Raw genomic sequence first — 24,675 nt, forward strand, 5'->3', positions numbered from 1 at the left:
TCTTCACTCACGTTGAAGATAACAGATTGCGGTGACTTATCTATGTATCAACCACTCTATCTAACTCTATTTTGTGCTGAAATGTTAACCTCTTTTCCTCTGGAGTCCCCTATCTGCTCCCTATAAGGCAACTCCACGGCTGAGCTTTCCACGGTGAACAAATCAGCCCCCAAACTCGAGCCATTTAGAAAAAGACTCTCCTCTTTGGGATTAATTTAAAGACAGGTATATATATCTTCTCTGGCAATGAATTCAGTGTCGCTGTGGTTTCAGAGAAACGTGAAACAGAAAGCGCAACACCGGCCGGGCGCAAGCAGTGGGCCCCGCGACTCGCCCAAGGGAATGGGGCGGCCGCCAGGTCGGCCTTTGGGCCACTCGCGCCTGCGGTCTGGGCGGCTCCAGCCTCGTCGCCAGGAGTCCCAGCCCCCGGCCCGACCTCTGCTGCCTCAGGCCGCAGCCCGCCGCTTTCGGACGCGCGGGGCACATGGGCCCCCCCCCCCCCCCCGCTCTGGGCTGGGTGCGCAGCCACTCGACCCCAGGGAGAGCGGGAATCGGGGGCCCTGCACATCACCCGCGAGGCCCCTGGAGGCCGGGAGCAGCGGCGGCTGCAGGGCAGCGCCGACACGCGTGCCCAGGGCTCGTCAGGAGCGCTGCAGCCACGCGGGTAGCAGAGAGGCTAGCCAGGAGCAGGGACGCGCAGGGGGTGGTGCGGGTCGTGCTCGCGTCACTCAGCCCGGCCGGCCAATGAGCGCCTCTCCCCGGGGCACGCCGAGCCAATTGGAGACGAGGAAGTTTGTGAGTGGCATTAAGGGAGGGCGGGAGAGAGGGAGCCCGGGAGTGAAGTTGAAGCTAAACCCCGTGAGCTATAAAGAAGTTACAGGGGGGCGTTTTCGGCTTCCAATTAGGAATAATACTGGCTTCGTAGCAACTACCGAGGAGGAGGATTCTAAAACCACCTCACCCGTCCCAAAGCCTGCATCCCCCTCCTCCCACGCACCCCTCCCCCAATTCATGACCGAGAAAAGAAAAGGGAGCCAGGGCGCGCTCTGCTCCTCTCTGCCTGTGGGAAGCCGAGAGGCCGGCGGAGTTGGATGGTAGGCATGAGTCCAATTAAGAAGTGGGCGCCTCTGCACCCTTTGCCGCCAGCGGGGACTGAAGGTAGGTGAAGCGGAAGACACCTTGCGCCGGCCCAGAGGCACCCGCAGCTCTGCCGGCGCAGGGGGAGAGGCCGGGACGCCTCCCATCGCCCCCCTCCCGGTGCCTGCGAGGGGCTGTCGTGAATGTGCCACCTGTTAACCTGGCGCTGCCGTGCCCGGCGTGTTGCCCCCCGCCCCCCGCTGGGTAGGGAGAGCCCTGGGTCGCCTTGGGAGTCCCGAGGGACTTGACGTGTAAGTGCCATTTTTTGAGGAATCCCTGAGCCTTGAGACCCAAGTTAGAGAGGTAGCCAAATTCCAGAAATGCCCAAGTGGGGGGACTGAAAGGCGGCCTCAGCGCTGTGGAGGAATTCTGATTTGTGGAAACCTGCTTTCCTGGGACGTGCGCCTGGCCTGGGCGCGGGCACGGGGACCGGCGACTGAGGGTCTTCTACGGGTCCTCAAAAATATGCATTTTGTTATTCGGGCAACTTCCCAGGGGGCTGGAGAATGTGGCTGGCATGGGTGAGGGAAGGCGAGCATCATTTGCGGGGGGCTCAGTCTCGCTGCTGACTTCTCCGTATCTTAACAAACAGACGAACAAACAAACACAAACACGGAGCCTGGAGAGGCGCGCTGAGGCCCTTTCCGGCGGTTTTTCGGAATTGGGGCGAGCGCGTGAGTGGTCGCGGAGCTACAGCTCTCTCACGCTCTGATGCTGTTGTCTTCACAGTGGCCTGAAAGAGTTGTCCGGCATTCCTGTTCTTCCCGAAGGGGCTCGGAGCCGCCTCAAACGCCGCGGGACTGAAGAGCAAACGTCGGGGATTATTATGTCGATTTTCTGGGGACCCGGGTTTGCCGCGCCGAACAGAAGGAAAGGCTGGCTTCTCAGGGGTCCCGCCAGCATTTGATACCCAGAGACTCCTAGGATTGTCCAGATTGCCGTGGATCAGCAACGTTCCTACATTGGCGTCCCGCATTTTTAAAGAAAATCATTTCTGTTCGCTGCGTTGGTCTTTCACTGATATCAATACACTGAAGCAAAGACTTCGGTCTCTCCGTTCAAAGTATGCTTTATATTTTTCTCAAATATGATCTCTAATTGAAAGTTTATTTTTGCTTTTGGATGAATCTGTGGAGCTTATGTTGTAAGAAGAAAGGGAGAACAAGACACAATGAAAGAGAAGTCCAAAAATGCTGCCCGGACTAGGAGGGAGAAAGAAAACAGTGAATTTTATGAACTGGCTAAATTACTGCCTTTGCCCTCGGCTATCACCTCGCAGCTGGACAAAGCATCCATAATCAGACTCACCACCAGCTATCTCAAAATGAGAGTAGTGTTTCCAGAAGGTAAGTGACTCTGCCCAGATGGAATTTCAAAGGCAGAAGGGCTAGAGGTTTGCCAGTGAGTGAGCCTACACCACTGAACAGAGGAGTACATTCACACGTACATACATAACTCTCTGCAAAGAGAAGTTTAGCATGGCTGCTTGACTAAGGACCTCTCTGAACTTAGAATTCCTGTTACCTTTTTGTGGCCCTTTCTACTTCCCCATTAATACTTTCTCTCCAGTCCATCGGATATGTTTGGTTGGGAAGCAGCCCAACAGTGCTTTTGTCAACACTTCAGATACTGAGCTCGAATGAAAGTACAAGTAATCCAAACATGACTTTCTTTTTTTTCTTAATCCCTCTTATTAGAATTATATCTAGCAGAAAGCAGGAGCATTGCCAAATCCTTGTATTTTTGCTACATATAGATAGACCCATGTACATGGAGCTAGCTAAGCCAGATAATAATTTCTCTCTAAGTTTATAATTCTGCAGAAGAGGAGCAGGCATATTTGTGAACCAATTTGTCCTGAATTTACCCAGTCTCTTGATTGCTTATAGCAAATTTATTCTGAGTTTTTGAGACATTCACAGATTCTGAAACTAACTCTGGGGCTTGGTGATTTGCAATGCTGAGTTTGATATTATCTCTGAGATAACAGGCTAGGACCCAAATACTTAAGGTTGAATCAAGAAGACTAGCCCGAGTAGAAAATATCTTCTGGTGGCAGATTGGCAAACGGGTCCTGAGAAAATTGTCTTTTAAGGCCTAGAAGGAAGAACAGCTGAGCTGGTCTGATTTAAAACATGTATTTAGATAATCAAGATTCAGAGGACAGAGCAGCCTTCAAAGAACACTGTCCTGTATAAAATCATTTATACTCACTAGGAAAAGGATACTTCTCTCTTCCATCTCCCCATCCTTTTCTTTACCCACATTCAAAGAATATGTACAGATTTCTTAAAGTATTTTAGATATATCTTTGCTAGAGGAGAGAGAATGGGAAATATAAAGGAGAGAATACTAAACAACAAAAAATTCCAAGAGAAAGAACCCTGTTTATTTACAAACCAGAATGTCTTATTTGACCCACAGAGGTTTATGTTATTGTTGATTTTGGGTGTTTGGGGTCTGTTGTTTTCTTTTAAGGAAATAGGGGGAAGGAAATAGCCATTATTGGGCTTAGAGTTTCACTTTGTTTGATCTTGACTAGAAGTTATTATCTGAATCAAAATCTTGCGAAACATGTTGACAAATTAGTCAAGGGCACTAAGGGAAAACTTTCAAATTATAGTTCAATTCTACCCCAGGACTACAAGTAGTGTTATAGTTGTTTTGTCTTAATGCAGTTCCTTGAACAATCACAACTGACCCTGGAAACCACAGGGGGAGAGGAATTAAAACCTAACGTTCCTGAAAAGTTAAAAAAAAAAGAAAGAAAGAAAAGAAAAGAAAAGAAAAGAAAAGAAAAGAAAAGAAAAGAAAAAAGCAAAGGGGGGAACTTATATATTAAAAACCATACTTCCCATTCAAACTGTGCTGAGAATTGCTGGTGGGAAAAGTACTATTATGCTATACTGCCTTCTGTTTAAAAAAAGGAATCTCGTTGTCTTTTATACTGTCAGCGCCTACTTTATAAAAATAAAGCTATTGCGAACTCGGCTGGCCGCGCTGTTCCTAACAGGATTATTAGCAGTGATTTGTCAGCCCCTGCGGTCTCAGTGGGCTCCCTTTCTGCGTGATTTCTAGCGGGTCTCGTCAATTATCGGTGCCGATGTCGCTCGCTGTTTGATCAGAAGAAGCATATGGTGCTGCTTGTGGGGCTGCGAGTAATCGCGGGAGGAAAAGAATAGGGGATCGGCGTTCCCGGGCGGGCACAGAAAGAGGGCTAGGAGCGCCCAGGGAGTTGCCGGGCCGGGGGCGCTCCTCTTTGTCGTGCAGGCGCGGCCAGGAGGGTTTCGGGCTGGTTTTTGTTGTTTTGGTTTTGTTTTCTAAGAGAGCAAGCTGTCTTAAGTAAGTGCTAACTCCACAAATTATAAATCGCGTGATAAATGGGAGGAACAGAAAGTAAACTCTCTTAGTCAACTTCTTATTTTTAAAGAGAGCACTGGCGAAGACTCCCCCTGGAGTCCCCTTGCTGGCCGGGCGGATCCCCTGTGGCTGCTTTAACCGCGACTGTGCTTTCTGCAGCCCCCTTCACCTTCCTCCCGAGCCCCGGGCCCCTCCCTCCTCTCCCTTCTCCTGTGGACTAGTGTGAGTTTATGGGGAGGAGGGGATGGACGATGTGTGAACTCTGGGCACATCATTTATTTCTCCAGCTACTGTAGAGCTCATAACTCACCCGCAGTCTCCACCCGGTGAGTTAGACAGGGTCATCCGAACAGCTGGCTCCTAGGGGTGAGGTTTTAATTTTGAGGAGAGATTAGCTTCAAAAATCCAAAACCCAGACACAGGCCTTTAAAATATTAAACAATAACAATAACAAAAAACAAACAAAACAACCCAACATCTTTCAAGGGAGTGAAATAATCACAAGCAGCAAAACCGGGCACAACCTGCAGAGGGTGCTAGATTTGGGTTCAGCTGTGGACTGAAGGCAGACGGTAGACAAGACTAGGTCCATGGCAGTGGGGGAAACTGGGCACTGTATGTGGAGGTAACCTTTTTTTAGTGATGAGAAATGGAAAGAATTTGAAGATGTAGTTCATTTTTACACCTATCTTGATGCCGTTCCAGCACGTAGTAGGTCTTAAATTTTGTTCTGAGGATGGAGTAAAAGACAGCTATTTCATCATGGTAAGCATTCGTGTCACATGTAACATATGGATTTTGCAAGGTGTATAATCTAAAATAATTATAAATCTGATGACATCTCAGTTATAAGCACAACAATGACTATAAAATTCCACTGTTTTGGCTTAGATTACATTTCATCTACAAAACCCAGATAATACCAAAAGGCTTAAATCAACAAACAGAAATCTTTCCATACTTACATTTGAAAAAAATTTAAAAAATTCTTGAAATATAGCTAATTCCCCATCACTAAATATAGCCCCCCCCCCCAGGTTCTGGTAGATTCCTTGTCTGGGGGCAAACTTCAGTTTTTACTTATCTGGGTGGATAAAATTGAGCTGTTGAAAGAAAAATGAGAGAGAAAGAGAGATTGGGAACACAGGAATGGGATATGGGTGCCTGGAATAATTAAGTATAAAGTATTAGATTGGAGACTTCATACTTTTTAAAAAACTCACAGGGAAGATTACTGTGAAATCATTCAAACTGCGTATCTCCCATTGGCAGTATATTCCATTCTAAAATAGCCTTGCGAAGAAAAAATTTGAGAAACGTATAAGTCTCTGGTGTTATCAAAGCTAGAAAGGCACGATAAAAAAGAGAGATGGTGTGCCTTTGTGTGCAAAATAAGACAAATTTAACTAAAAGAAATATGTATTTGTTATCCAGATAGTTTTGGCTGGGGGCGTAGTGGTTTGCTGAATAACCTTCTGAAGGATCAGACACGTTTTCAAATCTATAGCCATTGACAATCTTGGTAACATCGCACTACCATTTCATTGTCAAGATGTCTTGGGAAAATAATAATAATCACAGAATTGAAATTAGTAACTGTGTAGGAAAGGCAGTCTCTACAAGGGCTGGAAGGACAAGGATGATTAAACAAACCTCCACAGACCCTTTCTATAATATTCACCTCAAGATTGAAATCCTTAATCGCCTTATGTTTTTTTGAGGCCGAGAACTGAAAGAGAAAAAGAGGCCCCATTTCCCACGTGGATGGGTGATTTAAGGCTGTTTTTCTTGCTGCTCGGGGAAATGATTGAGCATTAGGTTTCCATGTTTATTTTCTTACAGAAGTTTTTCTCATTTAAAAGCCTTTAAGCCCAGTTTACGCTCCATGCTGGTTTTCTCTGTTTAATTCCAGTTTTGACGTTGACTTAAAATGTAGAGTGTAGAGCTAAACTCCGCATAGAGCATTTGCAAGGCAGATTTATGTGCTAGAAATTGTAGATCAGATGAATGAAAAAAATACTTTTTCTTTAAAGGGAGCGGTCGCTAATAAAAACAGTAACAACAGCAAAACAGGGCATTTTAAGCTATAGGGAGATGCTTCTAAGCAGGGTACAATCACACACCTGAAGCCTAAATCAGGCTAATTTGCAGAGGACAAACATGATTTCTAGGGGAGTTATTTTTCAATCCTGGGGGAAATCCCGGCAGCTTGGAGCTTTTGCAGACGCAAATGTGGACACAATTCGAAACCATGGGTTTTGGCTGTATTTCTCTATGTCGGCTCAGGTATTTCTCAAGAGAATGAGGTTTAGACCCAGCTAACACCTTATGATGTTAGCTATCCACCCATTGCCTGTCTCTGATTCATGGAATTTTGAATTTTGCGTGGGGGAGAATAGCCCTCAGGTATTTAGCAAGGAGCCTGCTACTTCGAAAGTACTAAAACTGTTCCAGAAGTGCGGAGCGAACTTTCTGCAGGTAGTCCCATCCGGGAGGCGGGTCCTGCGCGGAGTCGCTCGACCTCGTTGGCTCGGGCCAGACCGGAGACAGCGACCTAGTAGCAGCCTCTACCGCGCTTTGGTACTCAACGAAGCACTGAGCCGGGAGAAGCCTGTTTGCTGCTGTCCGCACGCCAAGTCGGCGCGGTGAGGCTCATTCTGTCCCGGCAGCGGCTGGCCGCAGCCGAGGGTGCGCCAGCTGGAGTCTCCGCTCGGTCCAGATCAGGTCTCTGCCCTCCGAGGTTTGGGGACGTCCCAGCGCGCCTGCCCAGGCAGAGGCCGAGCCGGTGCGGGCGTGCTCCCTCCGTCATTCGTGCTGCCCAGGCCACTGTCCCAAGGACGGGCTTTGTTTAAACCTAAAGTCGAGATCACGCCCGAGCGGGCTGTAGTGCAGCGGTCGAGTGCCGGCCGCCAAATGGAACACAAGCGGAATACGCCTGATCAGCTGGGCAGCCCCGTCCGCCCACCCGCGCCTGCCTTTGGGGCGTTGGCATTGCCCCTCCCGGCCACTTTTGAAGACCTGGAGCCCTGGGGCGACACCATTTGACGTTTTTCAGCTTCACGCAGGCACTATCGTCAACCCCGCGTGCATTTTCGTCCCACAATTTAGTTGGGACCAGGCTGAAACCCTCCTGTCCTTGGTTCCTGCAGCTCCTGTTTTCGCGGCAGGCTCTGACGCCGAAGGCCAGCTTGGCTGGCCTGCTCAGTCCCGACCTGGAAGCCCTCGCTCCAGGGCCAGAGCACAACGAGGGTGCAGAGACAGTCAATGCTGTGACCATCAGTCTCCACCCCAGATTTACAACTAACATTAGTGGATTCCCCGGGCGCGGCCAGGGGTCTCAGAGGCGCGCAGGGGAGAGCAGAGCACACACGGCCACTGCGGAGTGCAGAACACACAGGGGAGTGCAGGGCACACACTGTGGGGTCCAGGCTGCTGCGGGGGAAAAAACACGGCCCCGCGCAGCTACCGTCGCCCTCAGGAGGTCGGCCACACCTGCCAGGTGGCCGGAGAGGGCCTCCAGCTGGCAGGGCCACAGCGCCCGGGGATTGGGGTGGGTACGCCTCGACGCCGGAAGCAGCCTTCTACCCAGTGACTGCTTCGGGCGCTCTGCCTTGTCTAAGGGCGCCCAATCTCCGTCGCTCTCTTACCACGAGAGCACAGCTTCTGAGGCCCCCGGAGCCCTAACAGGAAGATGGCTAGGTTGCTGGACGGGGGTGGTGGAGGGAACCCAGGTGGCTGCAACAAGTCCCTCCAGGACCCGAAGTTAGAATCGCGGTCTGAGGGCTTTTCCCACCTCAGTCATCAAGTTGTGGTCAGATCCTGGGACAGATCTTCCAGTCCCCTTCCCACCCCCATATTGCCTAAAAGGTATATCGCGATCCCTCAGTCAGATGAAGCTTTCTGGGAACTATTATAAGGACACATTTCTATTGAGATATAGTTTATTAAAGGGAAGGGGCAAAGAACAGTAGATAAAGCTCTTCTCTTCCTCCTCTTCCTGTCTGAGTGAAGGAGGCCATGATGCCAGGTCTGTAATCTATATTTTGTCAAGGGTATGAAATTCATTCCGAAGGAAAAGCTCGATCAATTTATTTTTGCTGCTTGTAATAACACAGCTGGATGATGCTTTGAGCTCACGCTAGACTGGGGCTCATCATTCATTCGCCAAGAACGGGCCTAAATTGTGCCTGTGGGATTAGGTCAATTTTAGTGGATCTACTTCGCCTCATTTGGTTACTAATTGGTTTCTTGTTTTATAAATCGAAATCTCATTTTCAGGAAATTACAAAACCCGTGCAGTCAGTCCATTGAGGTAATCCTTGGGTCAGGGGGTATTTAAATGGAAATGGCTCAACCGCGCACTGAGGGTAAGAGTGAAACTTCGCCGGGGGTTTTCACATGAAATGTGAGCTAGTCCTTTAGATCCATAATAGATACATCCCTTCTAATACTACTTATGTAAATATGATAAACCAGACTTTAAGGGAAGGGGGGTGGGGAGAAGCAAAATTTATCTGCTAAGGTTAATGTGGCATATCTTGGAAATCTTCCAAAATAGATTATGTTTTCCTTTGTCTTCGGCCACTTTAGCTGGGGAAAATCCTTTTGTCTAAAACCCGATTTAGTTATCGCCTCCCTCACAGGGCTCCTTTTCTCCTTTGCAAAACCCCGTTCCCTCGGCCTCACCGAATTACAAGAGAATCTTTAGATCTTGTTCCCACTGTAATCCTGCCGCAAAGGGAGCTGGTTTCCTCCTCATTTTAAACAGACAATCAAAGGATTTGTGAATTTTCTGCGGTAGGTCAAGTGCAGAAACGAAATCTCAGCTTACCCCCCTCGCCAACTGAAATTGGGTGCGGGAGCGCGTCACCGCCGGCAGGAGGTGAGGGGGTCCGGGGAGAGGGGCCTCTGGCCCACTCCAGGATTTTCGGGAGGCCGAACCCTTGACCCGGGGCTTCAGAAGGTGTCCTGGAAAGGCCGAAGGGCGAACTCAGCCGTAGGATTAGGTCAGGAAAGCAGGGCAGGTAGACGAGGGCAGCCAGTCCCTTATAAAACATTAACCCAGACAAAACCGTGTGACGGAGATTTCAACCGCAAACATAGAGGAGGCAATGCTCCGTGAAAGCAAAAGGTTCCTTAAAAGGTGTGGGGGTAGGGGCAGGAGAGGGCGAGGGAGGCCCCTGTTAACCTGCGCCAGGCCGGCTGTTTATTAACCTGCGGGGAAGTCTTATTTTTCCCTCGTAGGCGCATACTAATGAGGCCGCAACCCGAGACAACAAGCAAGCGAGGCTGGCGCTGGGGTTCGGAACCGGCACTTAACCCCGAGCCCAGCTCGGGGATTTTCAAATGATTCGGGTCGGGAGGCCGTTCCCGGGCTGTTTCCAGCCGATTTGGGAGAACTTCACAATTTTAGAATAAAGGCATTTGTTGGCCCCAAGCGCAGGCTTCGCACCCTTCCGGCAGACAAGATTCCAGACTCGAGGAGGCCTCTGCCAGCTCCCAGGGCGCCGGAGCGCCTGGGCCCTTCGCCCCCGCACAGCTTGGCTCTTTCAGGCCTCGGCTGGGCCCTGGCGTCCACCAGTCAGCGCCACCCGCGTCCCCGGCTCTCCCAGAAGGTTCCTTTCCCCTTTCCCCAGTTTGGCCTCCTCAACCAACATCCCCCTCCCCCGCCACTTTTGGGTGTGTGTGTGTGTGAGCAGCGATGAAAAAAAATGAACTCGTCCTGCGGGAAACCAGGGAGGATAGCTTGGCAGAGAGACCCGAGGAGCGAAGGGAAAGTGACATGGCGAAGGGGTGTGTACAGGTGGCTGCGGCGGAGGCCCTCCTAAACAGTCCAGGAAGGCCAAAGCGTCTGGGCAGTGGAGTCACTCAAGGGAGGGAAACTGGGCCGGGCTAAAGAGGCAGGAGGGATTGACGAGAGGCGTGGGAGGGAGAGGAGTCCGGCCGCGGGCGGGGGGCATCAGTGTTTGCAGAGCGGTGGGGAAATCGTTAGATTTATTTAGATGTGCAAACACCCAGAAAGACCCGATTCGAGCTTAAGGGGCGCTCATGGTTACTCGTTACCAGGGTTTTTGATCGCTTGCTTAGGAAGCAGCTCTTGGCCAACACATTTTAAGAGTCCAACTCCATGTTTTATGCCCGCCCTCACCCCCATATTACAATGCGAGTGTGTCTGTCATTGTGTACTTCAGAGTGTTTTGTACTTTGATGCAGTAAATCAGTAAATCACCCCCCTTTTTGTCATGTTAAACCTTGTTTATTGGTGTAAGAATAAGAGTTTAACTACCTAGTTAAATTAATTTCAGCAGCAACACTGCTAAAAAAAATATTACCTGTAAGTAGTTACAGGTAGCATAACCTCATCTCCTCAAGTTTCCTCTGCCTTATTTTTTTTCCATTTTCTTTCTGCAAACAGGTACAATAGTAGATTCCGTATTAATTTTTAAAAAATCAGCCACGGGTATCCAGAGAATTTTATTTTTTAGGCATCACCAGAGAAATGATTTCTGGCAAAACCTGGAAAGATCTTAACGTGGTAGCATCGAGGAGAGAAAGGGACTGTCTTTGTTAATAGATGGTACCTGGAAAGTAGAGAAACTGAATGATGTCTATATCGAATAGGGAATGGGAATATTGCTAAGACGATATTAGCACCTGAAAGTAACTTCCAAGGATTGTATACCTTTTTTTTTTTTTTTTTTGAGAGGCAAAGTTAGGATGTGTAAATCGAGGACTGGCGTGGGACGGGGAAGTGGGGAAGCAGCGGAAGAAGGATTGCTCAGGGATGTTGGTGCTGGAAGTCATCCGCTAGCAAACTGATTTCTACGGAGGGAATTAAAGTCAGAAGCCTAGGGGAGGAAAATGGCTAGAGAGCCCAGCAGCCAATGAGAAAGCCCATCAAGGACCCGCTGGACCTGGCTGGAAGCCTCAGGTACTGGCAGTGGCGTTCGCTGGATGTGTGGACATCCCGGGCCTCCTGATAAGGAAGATGGTGAAACTTTGGGAGAGAAATAGTGTCCCTCACCCCTCTAAGCACACTAGTGAACCTACGCAAAAGTTCCCGCGGGGGTTCGGTGTCGGCCCCTTCAGGGCACAGGCGGTCCTCAAATTCAGCCACTTGGGATACTGCCCTCCCTGAGAAGCCGGTCGGGGAAGGGGAGTCTGACCTCTCCTCAGTCCTTTACACGTGGAAAGGGCGGGGCCGAAATTTACCCGCTCGCGTCCTAGGCGGTCCGCGTGCTGGGGATCTCGGATGGTATCCAGTCGTGCGTGCGAACTTGAGTGTGTGACATAACCGCGAGACTAGACTCAAACCGCTAGCGAGGTCGGAGTCCCATCGCTAACGGGGGTGTCTGTGTCTCCACAGGGCTCGGCGAGGCGTGGGGCCACTCGAGTCGCACCAGCCCCTTGGACAACGTGGGCAGAGAACTGGGCTCCCATCTGCTCCAGGTATCCGCGCGGCTGCACATACGCTTCGAGGGCTCGGTGCTTGGCCCGGCGCCGGGCTTCTTGATTTTTAGGGAAATGGAATTGGGCCCAGACGTGGCCTTCTCGCAGCCCCTACAGCTCCTTCAAAATTAAAACATTGAGATCTTAACCTTGTTGGGTGCGGTTGCCACCACTCGAGATAGAGAGGGAGGCAAGGTGACAATGGGCACGTTGGGTTTAGATCGGGATGGCTGAACCGAGGGAGGGGGCGCCATTTGACACCATTCAGCTGAAGGAACCGGAGCGCTCTGGGCCAGGCTGCAAAACCGCCAGAAATGAAGGATTTACACAGGAATAATCTGGTAGAAATGCCCATCAATGCTTTAAGCCCACACATTCCAGATCCAGCTGCGTCTGCAACTCTTTCGTCTCCTCCCTGTAGTTCGAGGTCACTCTCCTCTCCCTCCAGGAGCTCTCAGCCCAGGCCAGCCTAACCCATGTACAGACCCTCGCGTACACACGTACAGCTCCCCAGGTAATGAGTTTACCCAATGTGGAGGCGCCCATTACCGCGTTGTTTGCAGTGTACACCGTTTTAAATTGCCCGTTGCCCGCTTAAGTCGCATAGCAAATATTTAAAATAGCAAAACTCCCGGTGGCATTTTTAGGCTTGACACTTGTCTCCCACCGTCCACCCCCTTATTATTATCCATGTCCACCGCCAGCTCCTCACGTGGGAGCCTCAAACCTAAATAGCATGGTGAGAATCTGAGCTGGTTCTTCCTCCTGGGCCAGGCAGGACAAGCATCTCCTGGCAGCAGTGCTGTGGCTTCCCCTGTCCCACTGTCTAAGTCCTGGAGACCAAAGAGATTCTAGTGTCACAGAGCAAAGAAAGGCCCCTGTAGGCATTCCCTCACAGGCCTGGCCTCCAAACCCCGGAATTAAATAGAAAGGCCTTGTCCCTCTCCTTTCTCAGGGACACCTTTCATCAGTTGTCTCTCAACAACGCCCTCCCTCCCCCAATCTTTCCATGCTCCCAGCTAATTTTCCTCATCAATATAAGAAAGAGAACAAAACCCAAACAATCTTCCACTCCTTCTAGTTCTTGCCCCATCTTTTCCCTCTGTTCATTCTGCAAATATAGGAGTGCCAACTGTGTGCCAGAGAGTAAGTTCTGCCCACATGGAGTTTACATTCTAAGGAGCAACCTTGCAAACCCACACAGGTGCATTACATAGTATAACATAGTATGACAGGTGGTGTAGGTACTGTGGAGAAAAATAAGGGGAAGGGAGGGGCTGTGTTTCAGTAGTGCCATTTAAAATGGGGACATTGCAGAAGGGGACATTTGGGCAAATACCTGACAGAGGTGACACTGCTTACTTCACATTCACCCTCTCCCTTGGCTTCTAAAGTAGCACAATTTCCTGGATTCTGCTCCCTCTCCTCTTGCTCCTCTGGTTTCCCCACTGCTGTCTGGCTGTAAATGCTGGCATTTCTCCCAAGTTCCACCTCTGTTTCTCCTCTCACAGCTTCAAGGCCTCATGGGTGATCTCAGCCAACACCATCACCTCAACTTCTTACCCACATTTGCATGACTCCAGCTGGTTTCTCCAGTCTAGACACCCTTCTGGAGCTCCAGACCTTTATTTCTTACTGCCAACTGGAAATCTGCATAAACCCGAAGTTTAGCATCTTTAAGACAAGAATTCATTACTTCCCTCCTCCAGACTTGCACTCATACAAAAATTCGCCATGCTTCCCTAAATTTTCAATCTTGGGTCATGGTGCTACCCTCCACTCAATGACCTTGAAGTCACTCTCAGCTTCTCTTTCTGCCGCTATAAATGCCCCAGCTAGAGCCATCTTTGACTTCCTCATCTGCCTGTGACCACCCAAATTTAGGCTCAAACATCTCTGATCTCTTCATCCCCACTTTTGACTCCTGTAGGTCACTGTACACATACCGCCATTAAAAAACAATACAAATGAAATGCAAGCGTGCGCGTGCACGCGCGCACACACACACACACACACACCCCTAAACATGCTATTTCCCTGCTTACCTGTTCAGAAACTGTTGGAAACCTGATGCTTACAGGAGAATCTCCAAATTCCTCAGATTGGTATCTCAAAGTCTCCAAAAACCCGGCACTCGTGTACTTTCTTAATCCATCTCTGGCACATGTGGCACAAGTCCATCACGCCTGACTACACCAGATACACCCTTTCCCGAGTTCCTGCCTTTCCCATGTCTTTCCTTCTGCCTAGGATCCCCTTCCTCCCATCTCCAGTTCAAGCTTCCTCTCCAAGGCTCTGCTCAAACTGTTCCTCTGAGGCCTCTCTGATTCTCCCCCAGGCCTCTGGCCATTCAGTCTCTGGGCCCCTACAACACTGTCTATGCAGCTGTGCAGTCATTATATCCGTCTTTAGCCAGTCACTGCTGCTGGACTTCCAGCAACTTGAGAGCAGGATCTGACTCATCCTTATGTCCCCACTGCTTGGACTGAAGCCTCATTCACAGAGATAAAGGGATAGTGAAAGTCTAAGTCTTTCTTTCATGGAAAGCCTGTCAGTTTGATGCATCAATGTAAACACACGTATGTACACACTATACCACTACTCTTACAGACCTGCTGCCTGGAAACCCTCTCATTTCCTAAACCCCCCTCTCCCAGATTCTTTCTGGAGCTACTGCCCAGCTGCCTTCCATCTACAAACTTTTCAGACTACCAGCCCTTCCATATGGCTCAGTGCCCATTTCCCAAGCCCTGCTGGCGCTCTTTCCATTATAGGATGCTGCCACTATGGAGTCCTCCAAGACTGACACAGGAAACCTTTCATTCTTTCAGTGACCATCTCCCGAAGAACCTACCCACCTCTTAGTGAGGCTGTGACCCCCTGCCCCCTATATTTGTGTGTGTATGCTATAGATAACTGTATCATCCATTTTGGTGGATCCTGAGTCTCAGAGGACAGTAGCCTTGCCAGGTACTTCCTCTGGGCATCTCCCAGTGTGCCGCATGTCCCAGATGCGTAGGTATTTGAAATGAACAAAAGAGGGACTCTTATGCCAGGTTTTCTATGGCCTAGTTCCTATAAGCCTCTCTCTACCGCGTCTGTCTGCTCTTCTGGCTGAACATCTCTAACTTCTGTCCCCCCACCCCTTTTTCCCCATGGCCCAGGGGACTCTCCACTCAACTCTGTTTCTATCTCCCTAGACCCTGGACGGCTTCATCTTCGTGGTGGCCCCAGATGGGAAGATCATGTACATCTCGGAGACAGCCTCAGTCCACCTGGGTCTTTCTCAGGTAGGTGAGTGGTCCACACCTCCAGCCTTCCATGTTTACACCGAGAGCTGGAGGCCCGCGGTAAGGATGGCGGTGCTTTCCCAAAGCTCTTATATGTGCACTTCTGGGACTGGAAAGATCTCAGCTGGCAGATCTGCATCTTCCTTTTCCTCTACTTCCCTTATCCTTACCCCTTATCCTGCTACCCCAGTCCTTACCATAGTCAGACACCATGGGTGGTGGTTACTTACTAATGTCTGATGTGTTCAGCTGAACATTGCCTGGGAACTGCTACTGCTATGACTACTACTGTAATTACTATATTATTATTATTATTATTATTATTATTATTATTATTATTATTTCCTTTCATAGACAGGAAGCTGAGGCTTAGATAGACTGCAATAGGTAGCCGGCAGCAGAACAGGAATTACAACTCAGGGCTGACTCTAAAGTTCTGGCTCCTGTCCTCACAGTCCTGTAGACACCCTGGTCCAATCAAGCCCTGCTGGGGCCCTCCACCACCTCGGAGAAGGTGATACCCCCCTCTTTACAGGTAGAGCTGACTGGGAACAGCATTTATGAATACATCCACCCGGCCGACCATGATGAGATGACTGCGGTGCTCACGGCCCATCAGCCCTACCACTCTCACTTTGTCCAGGGTAAGCAGCCATGTGCGGGTGACACTTGGGCCCATCTCCCTTCGCCTGTGGCTTGTCCCCAGTTAGCCAAGGCAGGGACCTGGTCGCCCCACCACCAGGCTCACGACCTGCCCCTCACTCCCGCTCCTCTCTCCCAGAGTATGAGATTGAGCGCTCCTTCTTCCTGAGGATGAAATGCGTCTTGGCCAAGAGGAACGCGGGTCTCACCTGCGGTGGCTACAAGGTGGGTGACTGAGAGGGACGCTCCTAGCCACGCTAAGGGAAAAGGGCAGGGCAGGAGGAGCTTGAGGCGTGGGAGGGACATGTCTGCGTCCCTGACTGCCCCAGAGGGCATCCCCCCACCCGTCAAAGCGCTGTCTGCTCGGGAGCACCTCGAGAGTTGTTCACTTTGTGAACACTTGGGGACTACTAAATTTTAAGACTTAGTTTCACCTGGTTACTGCCGGGACGCTGGGACTCTTAATCTGGGGCTCATAATGGGCCTTGGAGGTGTGTAAAGCGTCTGAAATGGTCGCTCATTTTGACGCATTCCAGAGTTTACTCACAGCGTCAGATTCCGACCCCCAGAGGGGTTAAGAACCAGAGCCTTAGCTCGAATCCATAGTTCTCTTGTTTAATGAGATGAAACGTGATTAGAATGCTGGTTCCAGGGCCGCACTTCCCGATTTTGAGGAGTTAAGGTTGGCAGGCGTTGCCAGGTCTCTGTATTTTTGCAAGCTCCCAGGTGAGTTCGGTGTGTCGGGACAGTCATTCATTTGAGATGCTGGAACACCAATAACTTTGGACACGTCCGTGCGGGGGCGTGGCCCACACGGCTTTTTGGTGGGGGGAGTCTCAAAATGTTTCAATCCCTTACCCACCTTTTTGAGGATGTTTCCCGGCTGGCTGTGGCTGAGTCTCCCCGCTTTCACCCTCCACTACAGGTCATTCACTGCAGCGGCTATCTGAAGATCCGCCAGTACAGCCTGGACATGTCCCCTTTCGATGGCTGCTACCAGAACGTGGGCCTGGTGGCCGTGGGCCACTCGCTGCCTCCCAGCGCCGTCACGGAGATCAAGCTGCACAGCAACATGTTCATGTTCCGCGCCAGCCTGGACATGAAGCTCATCTTCCTGGACTCCAGGTGAGTGGGGGTGGCCAAGGCGGGAAAGGATCACCCTGGGGGGAGGGCGGCCCTGCTCAGGGACGGAGAGCTCTTCCTCGACCTTCTGAGCCCATTTTGCAGACGAGGCGACTCACGGGGCCCTGCGAAGTGGGGGCGGGCACGCAGGTCTGAGATGGCTTCTAGGGTGGGGGCATTCCAGCACCCTGAGCTCATGCCGCGAGACTTGCTCTCCGCAGAGTGGCGGAGCTGACGGGGTACGAACCTCAGGACCTAATTGAGAAGACCCTGTACCACCACGTGCACGGCTGCGACACCTTCCACCTGCGCTGCGCCCACCACCTGCGTAAGGCGCCGCTCTTCCCGGCACCGGACTAACCCCCGCGCGTCCCGGGGAGGGGAGAGGGCGTGACTTAAGTCCACAGTAAGCGGATGGGTGGGAGCCCTAGTAGCCGGGTGGTGGTGCGAGGCACTTGCCAGCGAGCGGCTGCCCCAACGCCGAGCCCCTCCTTGTTTCCCTAATATTCGCGGGAAGAGTTTCTGAGTTTCTGGGTGAATTCTCCCAGGAGGGGTTTTATGCTTCCCTCTCCTGCCTGCTGCAAACCTCACTGAAGACGGGAATAGAAACTGAGGCTAGGTCACTTGGTTCAGTGGAGTGACCTGCTTCGGCTTTTGATAGAGTTTTGCTTTGAACTTAATCCCCAGGAGCAGGGACCATGAGCCTCAGAATTCAGCTGCCCAGACCCTGCTTTCCTTAGTTAGAAAGTTGAATGGGGGAATCCCCCAATTTTAAGAGTCCCCCACCCCTCTGCCAATTTGGGACTGGAGAACTCGACGCAAAGTAACAGGACAATCAATTCCTTCGGGAATGTACGGGTTGTCTCTCCCTCCTGCCTGGGCTCAGTTATTAGTGCCCATAGGGACCCGCACTCCCACCGCCAGGGGTTGCATTTGGGTCGGATTGGCTGCGGGCTCCTTCACCCGCCGCTGCCTTCCGTCTCTCCATCAGTGCTCGTGAAGGGGCAGGTGACCACCAAATACTACAGGTTCCTGGCGAAGCACGGCGGCTGGGTATGGGTGCAGAGCTACGCCACCATCGTCCACAACAGCCGCTCGTCCAGGCCACACTGTATCGTCAGTGTCAACTATGTCCTCACGTGAGTGCAAGTCTGGAACCCTTCGCCCACTCCAGGCAACCCTGGTCTCCAAGAGGGTGCGGGTGGTGGGCACTGCCGGTTAGACGAGGTCGGAGTCCGCTGGGACGCAGGTTCGGACCCCAAGGCAGGCTGTGCTGGGAGGCGGCTGCTTGAGCTGGCTTTCATCTTTATGAAGAAGCTTTCTTCGTTATATTCTAGGGAAAGATTTAGGAGTTTTTCCATCCACAGTCTATATTTGCTTTCTGCTCTCTCTCTCTTTTAACCTTTTAAGCGAACTCTGCATTAAATAAAACTTAATGCGGCAGAAAGAAAAAAGAGAGAGAGGAAAGGGTCCGACGTACGGAGCCATTTATGGTTAACAAACAGGACATCTGTTTCACTTTTTCAAATCTGGGTTTGAAGTTCTTAATTTTAACCAGAGTCTCCAATCAAAGTTAAGAGTTCTGAGAGAGTGATTCTTACGCTGAACCACAAAGGGGGTTTAAGTGACCAGGAGGGTCTGAATTTAACCTCCAGAAAGCAAAGGGACCCGAGCTAATGCTGCAAGTCTTGGCCGGTGCCCAGGCCCCGCGCGTTGTGTGACCGCATCGCTAGGTGAGGAGCAGGCCTCGCGGGGCCACCTACGGGCACAGCTGGCTGGACGGCGCGGTGGCGGCCTTGGAGCCTTATTCTTTCTAGAAACAATAATCGTTCCTGGTCCGCGGTGTGGCCCTGCGGGCTGATCACGTGGCCTGGTGTGCGGCTGGTGAAGAAAGCGCCTTCTGTATAATGTTTGTGAAGCTGAATTGCTCAGGTTTGAAGCCTTTATGAAGAGCCCTTTTGTGTGCAGAGTTGCCGGGGGTTTTTTGGTAGTCACTGAAATCCTTGCGATTTTAGGGGACCTCAAGAGTTATTTACTTTGGAAGCATTGGCACACACGGCACTTAGTAGAAATGCTATTTTCACATTAGGAAGTTGGGTAAGGGGTGCTATTTGGAATCAGACTGTACTACTGACCACGAGGACTAGATTCATTCCACGTTGTTTTAAATTGCCAAATTAAAAATGTAGTACTTGAAAATATTGTGCTTGGCAATAGACTATTTACTCTGTGCCCTGTTTAATAAGAAATTTTAATTCAATAGACTTGGGAAATGAATTTGGTTTAAATGAGGATTCAGTATTCAAGAATAATAGCTGGTTATTAAGAAGAATCTCTTTATTCCTTTCATTTAATAAATGGTATTAAAATAAATACTATTAGGTTTTTGTAATAGCAAGAAAGCTGTGGATTTTAATACAGAGCAGAAAACATACCAATATTTTGGGTATCATGAAACAAAACCATCTATTTTATGAATGCAATTTTTATATTATTAAAATAAACATAAGAGAAAATGGTAAAACATAATTCATAAAATAAGCCACTCTGTGAAGCAGAAGTATTAAGGAGTGAAAAATTATGTCTGCTTACCATGGAAAGGAAATGGACATTCTTTAAGAAGGTGCTTTGTATGTCTGAGACATCACAAGCATTATACATACACTGTTCTCTGGTGGGTGCCTGTGGTTAGTAATCATTTTTTATCAAACAGCAGGGTATATAGTCACACAGACCCATTTAAATGATCAGAATGCAAGTTAGACCTCCCAATGGGTAAGCTTAATTTATGTTTGGAGTCATTTTGAAATATTCTGTTTTGTTTTCCAGTGGATAAGTGTACTTCCTTTCTTCTGTTGACTCTGTCGTTCTTCACTTCACACACTTCTCCAGAGCTGCAGGATTAGGCTACCAACTTTACATCAGATTAAAAAGATGTAATGAGGATAAATGATTTACAGAAGGAAAAATAGCATGGCTCATATTTTTCTAAATGTTTTATACCTCTGAATGAAAATAGAAATAAACACACAGAAGCACACAAGATGAAAAGCTGAAATTGATTACCCTTTTATGAGTCTCAACTCCAATTCTTTGTATAAAAATTCTTAGGACAATTTTTATAGCTGCAAATGTGGAAACTGCCTTAGATGAAATGTCATCGAGTGGCTCTGTGTGTGTTGACAGGATTTTCATAATGAACAGGTTGCAGTTTGTTTGATGTGTATATCACACATCTGGCTGGAAGTTACTAATTTACATTGTCTTAGCAAATTAAATAGATGGCTATTGATTCTCTATGGTAGCAGTGAACTACCACATACATTTGTTTTCAAGGCTAGTTCTCCGTGAAGCCTGAGAGTGATAAGTGAATTCTTTCCAAATATGCCACCTCAAACAATGTGCTTAAAACCACAAGCCCCCCAAATAATTCGACAAGCCAGATGTTTTCTCAATGTAGACATGTTAGTAGCATACATTTTGAAGGAATTGTCATATCATGAAAGTAGAGAGAATTTTAAATAAGCATTGGTTAAATGAAGGTGTGACATATTGATGGAAGCTGCATTCACAAGAAACTCATTTTTCAAATTTCCTGATGGCCAATTTATTGCTGACGTTAAAATATGCCTAGAAATACCCATCATTATTATCTGACAAAAGCGATGGTGAATAGAAATATTCAGTAACCTTGTTCTAATAAGCAGCTGCAACTGTGAATATAGGAATTTTAGAGGCAGGGTGTAACAGCCTTTGTATGACCATCACACAAAATGTCGATATTCTAAAAATCTAGAGAGGAGAGGGAGAGGACACTATGATTAAATTTTTAAAATTCTTTTAGGTTTTCTCTGGATGCTTGAGGGTCCCTAAAGCTAATACAGCTCTTCATTAAAACTCAGAAGCGAAAACAAAACAAAAAACTCCTCTCAAACCAAAAGACTGAGCAATTCATGATTTTCTAGAAGACACACATATCCTGTTAGCTTTATGTTCCACATTTAAAAAAATCATTCTTATAGGTCTTGAGTGCCCACAGGCTTTGAAATAAGTGTTAAGTATGACAGACCACGCTCCCTGATTATTTTCAGGAGGATAGATGAATGAAGATAGTGTCTAGTAACAGTGAATATTGGGAAAAGTCCAGACAAGTATGGAGAGTACAAGGAATTCTGTTTAAAAACTGAGTGGTTTTCTTGAATTCATATTTTCTTGAGCTTGTTTAATTAGTAGTATTAATTATTCATAGCCAGTTCAGGTGGAAAACATTAGTGCTCAATGTGAAGAGAATTGAAATTGTGGAACACCCAATAAACTATGAAAAGTAATTTCTAGAAAAATGAAGAAGAGTCTTTATGTTTCTAAACTTCATATGTTATAAAAATAAAACTTTTAAAATCTGCTTTTAAGGATAAATCAATGAAGTATAAAGATCCCATTTTAAAATATTTAAGAACATTAATTTTTCAAACATACAGAAAAGTTGAAAGACTTGTACAATGAATACCCATACACACATCATCTATAATATAAGCTGTTTTTGTTTTATCTCCTTTTCTATCTATATGTATGTCTATTTGTATGTGCATTTTTTTCCTCCTTTGAATTATTTCAAAGTAAGCTACGGACATCATGATTCTTCATCCTAAATAACATTCTCCTACGTAGTCACTGTACCATTTATGATGGCACATTTAAAGGGTTCAAAATTACTGTGTGTAGAAGGTTGCAAAAATATACATGAGATCTAGTTTACTGATGCCATTAAAAACAATCTGTCACTGACATTCATCAAGTACTCACTGATATATGACCTCAGTAGGTTGACTGATAGATGATATTTTGTGAGTGTACTTCCGTGGGATACAGTCGTAAACACTAGTGTATTTTAAATTAGACTTCTAGTAAGAATTGTAAGTTAATAAAATTCTGGCATTTTCCTGGAAAGTAAAAGATAAAGATTTTGAGAGTTATTTTGGTAACTTTGGAAACAGACACATTTAATATCTTCAACCATTTTTTGCTTGTAAAGAAGGCTTCTCTAGTTATATCCTAAGTTTAAGATAGAACATTGTTTTAGTTCTCACATACTGTTTTAGAGTGATTCACTGAACACATAAAAGGAATTTTCTATGTTAAAATTTCTATTTCAGTGTTACAAAAGGCAGAACTAATAAACAATTTACGTTAGTGTTCTATGCAACACTATCTACTAAATAACCCTTTGCATTTATAGAAAAGTTTGGGCAAAATATCGAAGGAAACATTCTTTCTTCATGTAAAAGAAGAAAAAAGGTCTCTATGTTGTAATTATTGCAGGTCCAATAATTTTTGCTTTTCTTTTTATAAAACCATTGTAGTTCCCACTTTTAAAAAGGGTCTTTAAGTGTTAACATATTCTGGAGTATAAAACCTTATGTATCCTTATCACAAAGCAGCAAATGTTAAAATATGCTCATGTTTGCTCTTTCAAGTGTACTAATCGTGCTGAGTTAATTTGGGCATTTAAATTAAAAATTATTTTTTTATTAATTTAAAGCCACAGAGATATTATTGTTATTAATATGAGGAAATTTTAGAAAATGCTTTTTAAAAACTTGACCAATAATATATATAGTTATAGAAATAGATTTTATTTTTCTGGCTAGCAAAACCATTCTTTTATATTATAAATAATGTCAAATGAAGTGCCTCTTGACTTAGCAAACCATAGCAAAATATAAAATAATTTACTCTCATGCCTTGGACCTGTGGAGCACTTGTTGAATGGATTTAATTTTTTGATCATTAAAAATAATAATCATGCACTAATGTATACCCATAAATTAGATTTGATCCTTAATTGTGTTTAATCTTTATTATAATAATATTGAACATCAAAGCCCCAGTTGTCCTTTTCAAATGATCTTTGAAGTATCTGAATGATTATAGAAACGAATTGAAGACACATTTGTATGAATGGTAATTCATAACTAAAAGTATTAATAGTAATTAATAGTGATTTTGTAACTACTAAAACACTCTATTGAAAGAAGAGCTGGGGGATTTAGTCTGTTTTATAGTTCATACTACCAGTACTCACTTAAATGATGTTATTCTTCATATCCTTTTCACTTATTGTAATTTTTTATCAAAATGATCTGTATTTAGTTTCAAATTCATCATTTATGTTCAAATTTTGTATTATTATTACAAATGTTGAATACAGCATCATTACAAAAGCTGAGTATTTCTTTCAAAGTGCTGTCACATTCATTACATAGTTTGCTCCTTTGACAGCTCTGTAGGAGGGTAGGGCAGGGATTTTCTAGGTGAGGAAACTGACATCAGATAGGATGAGTAAGTGGGGAAGCCAGGATTAAAGCCTGGGGTGTTGACTCCTACTGTATGCGAAGTTCCTCTGTATGGAGGTGGTAGTCAGGGGTGGTTGCAGGGGAGAAAATGTCTGGGAGAGAGGGATGGATTTAAATGGCTGAGGCCTGTAGTGTTCAGCCCACCAACTTCTGGGTAGGCTTTCATCTGATCTCATGATGGAAAATTAAAAAGCTGTTTCTTTGTTGCTGCTTCACGAATATGTACAGATATCGACAATTTAAATTTAGCAATGCTATCTTCTCAATAACATTCAGTTAAGAATATATTTTCCCCCCATAAGTCTCACTAAGGACGTTTTATTCTGTAAGAAAAAATGTGGCCTGCAAACATTTCAGTTTCTTTCCAAGTTGCTTGCCTTTAGTTTACATAGATACATTATTGCTAGTCCTAATTATTTCATTTCTGCAACCAGATTTAATATTTTATGTTTTTGTTAAACGTCTTAAAACAAATGTCAGTGGATTGGCAAGCTAAATCACCCTTTTCATCAGACGGGTCACAAATTACCTCCCATGGCAGTGGGGTGTTTCCTAGATGGTGTTCTTTTTTTTTTTTTTTTTTTAAGATTTTATTTATTTATTTGACAGAGATAGAGACAGCCAGCGAGAGAGGAAACACAAGCAGGGGGAGTGGGAGAGGAAGAAGCAGGCTCCCAGCAGAGGAGCCCGATGTGGGACTCGATCCCGGAAAGCCCCGGAAAGCCGGGATCACGCCCTGAGCCGAAGGCAGACGCTTAACAATTGCACCACCCAGGCGCCCCTCCTAGATGGTGTTCTGCTTTTGAGGGAGAATGGCAGGAAAGTTTGCTCTCTGGGGATTCTGTTGGTGGAGGGGCCTAGGGATGGAGAGCCTCCCAACATACTCTGGGTAGGTGAGTCATCCTTGGCCCTTGGCAATGCTGCTACCCACTGGGCTACTTCCTTCTCCTCAGGCCTCTCTGGCCCCCATCCTTTCTTTGTTGTTGCTCTGCCCGGGAGGGCACTGAGTCACAGGACCTCTTCTTTAGAAGGTTCCTATGTGGAGGCCGCTTGGTATGTGCTAAATGACCAGCCCGACCACTCTTCTCTGGCTGTTGGGACAGAAAGAGTTCTGGTCTTTGCGTCTTATTGTGGAAAAACGTGATCATTACCTTCCTGAAGGCAGGGATACACATGTTATTGTGAATGGACAAATTCAAATGAAGCTTTACTTGAACTCCAGAAAAGTACGTTTTCATCTTCTGACTTCATCTATCTGACTTCGATATTTGTGTTGTGAACAGTTATGTTTGATTCAGGGTGTGTGTATGTGTGTGTGGGGG

At 47.1% G+C, this 24,675-nt stretch overlaps 1 protein-coding gene across 3 annotated transcripts in view; it reads left to right on the forward strand.

Annotated features, from left to right (window-relative positions):
- The first annotated feature begins 817 nt into the window (after positions 1–817).
- SIM1 (SIM bHLH transcription factor 1) overlaps positions 818–24,675 on the forward strand; it is a 70,686-nt gene continuing 46,828 nt past the window's right edge. The window contains exons 1-9 of one of the 3 annotated variants that reach the window (XM_026511740.3): positions 818–1,158; positions 1,867–2,483; positions 11,864–11,946; positions 15,147–15,236; positions 15,772–15,880; positions 16,018–16,103; positions 16,804–17,003; positions 17,222–17,328; positions 17,992–18,139. In XM_026511740.3, coding sequence (XP_026367525.1) covers positions 2,309–2,483; positions 11,864–11,946; positions 15,147–15,236; positions 15,772–15,880; positions 16,018–16,103; positions 16,804–17,003; positions 17,222–17,328; positions 17,992–18,139 — 998 coding nt within the window. In that variant the 5' untranslated portion in view covers positions 818–1,158; positions 1,867–2,308. Of the gene's footprint in view, positions 1,159–1,866; positions 2,484–11,863; positions 11,947–15,146; positions 15,241–15,771; positions 15,881–16,017; positions 16,104–16,803; positions 17,004–17,221; positions 17,329–17,991; positions 18,140–24,675 lie in introns of those variants that run through there. The other 2 variants (XM_057311166.1, XM_057311165.1) reach the window with 2 other exon arrangements.

The sequence above is a fragment of the Ursus arctos genome, unplaced genomic scaffold (assembly GCF_023065955.2).
Source record: "Ursus arctos isolate Adak ecotype North America unplaced genomic scaffold, UrsArc2.0 scaffold_13, whole genome shotgun sequence".
Classification (NCBI taxonomy): Eukaryota; Metazoa; Chordata; class Mammalia; order Carnivora; family Ursidae; genus Ursus; species Ursus arctos.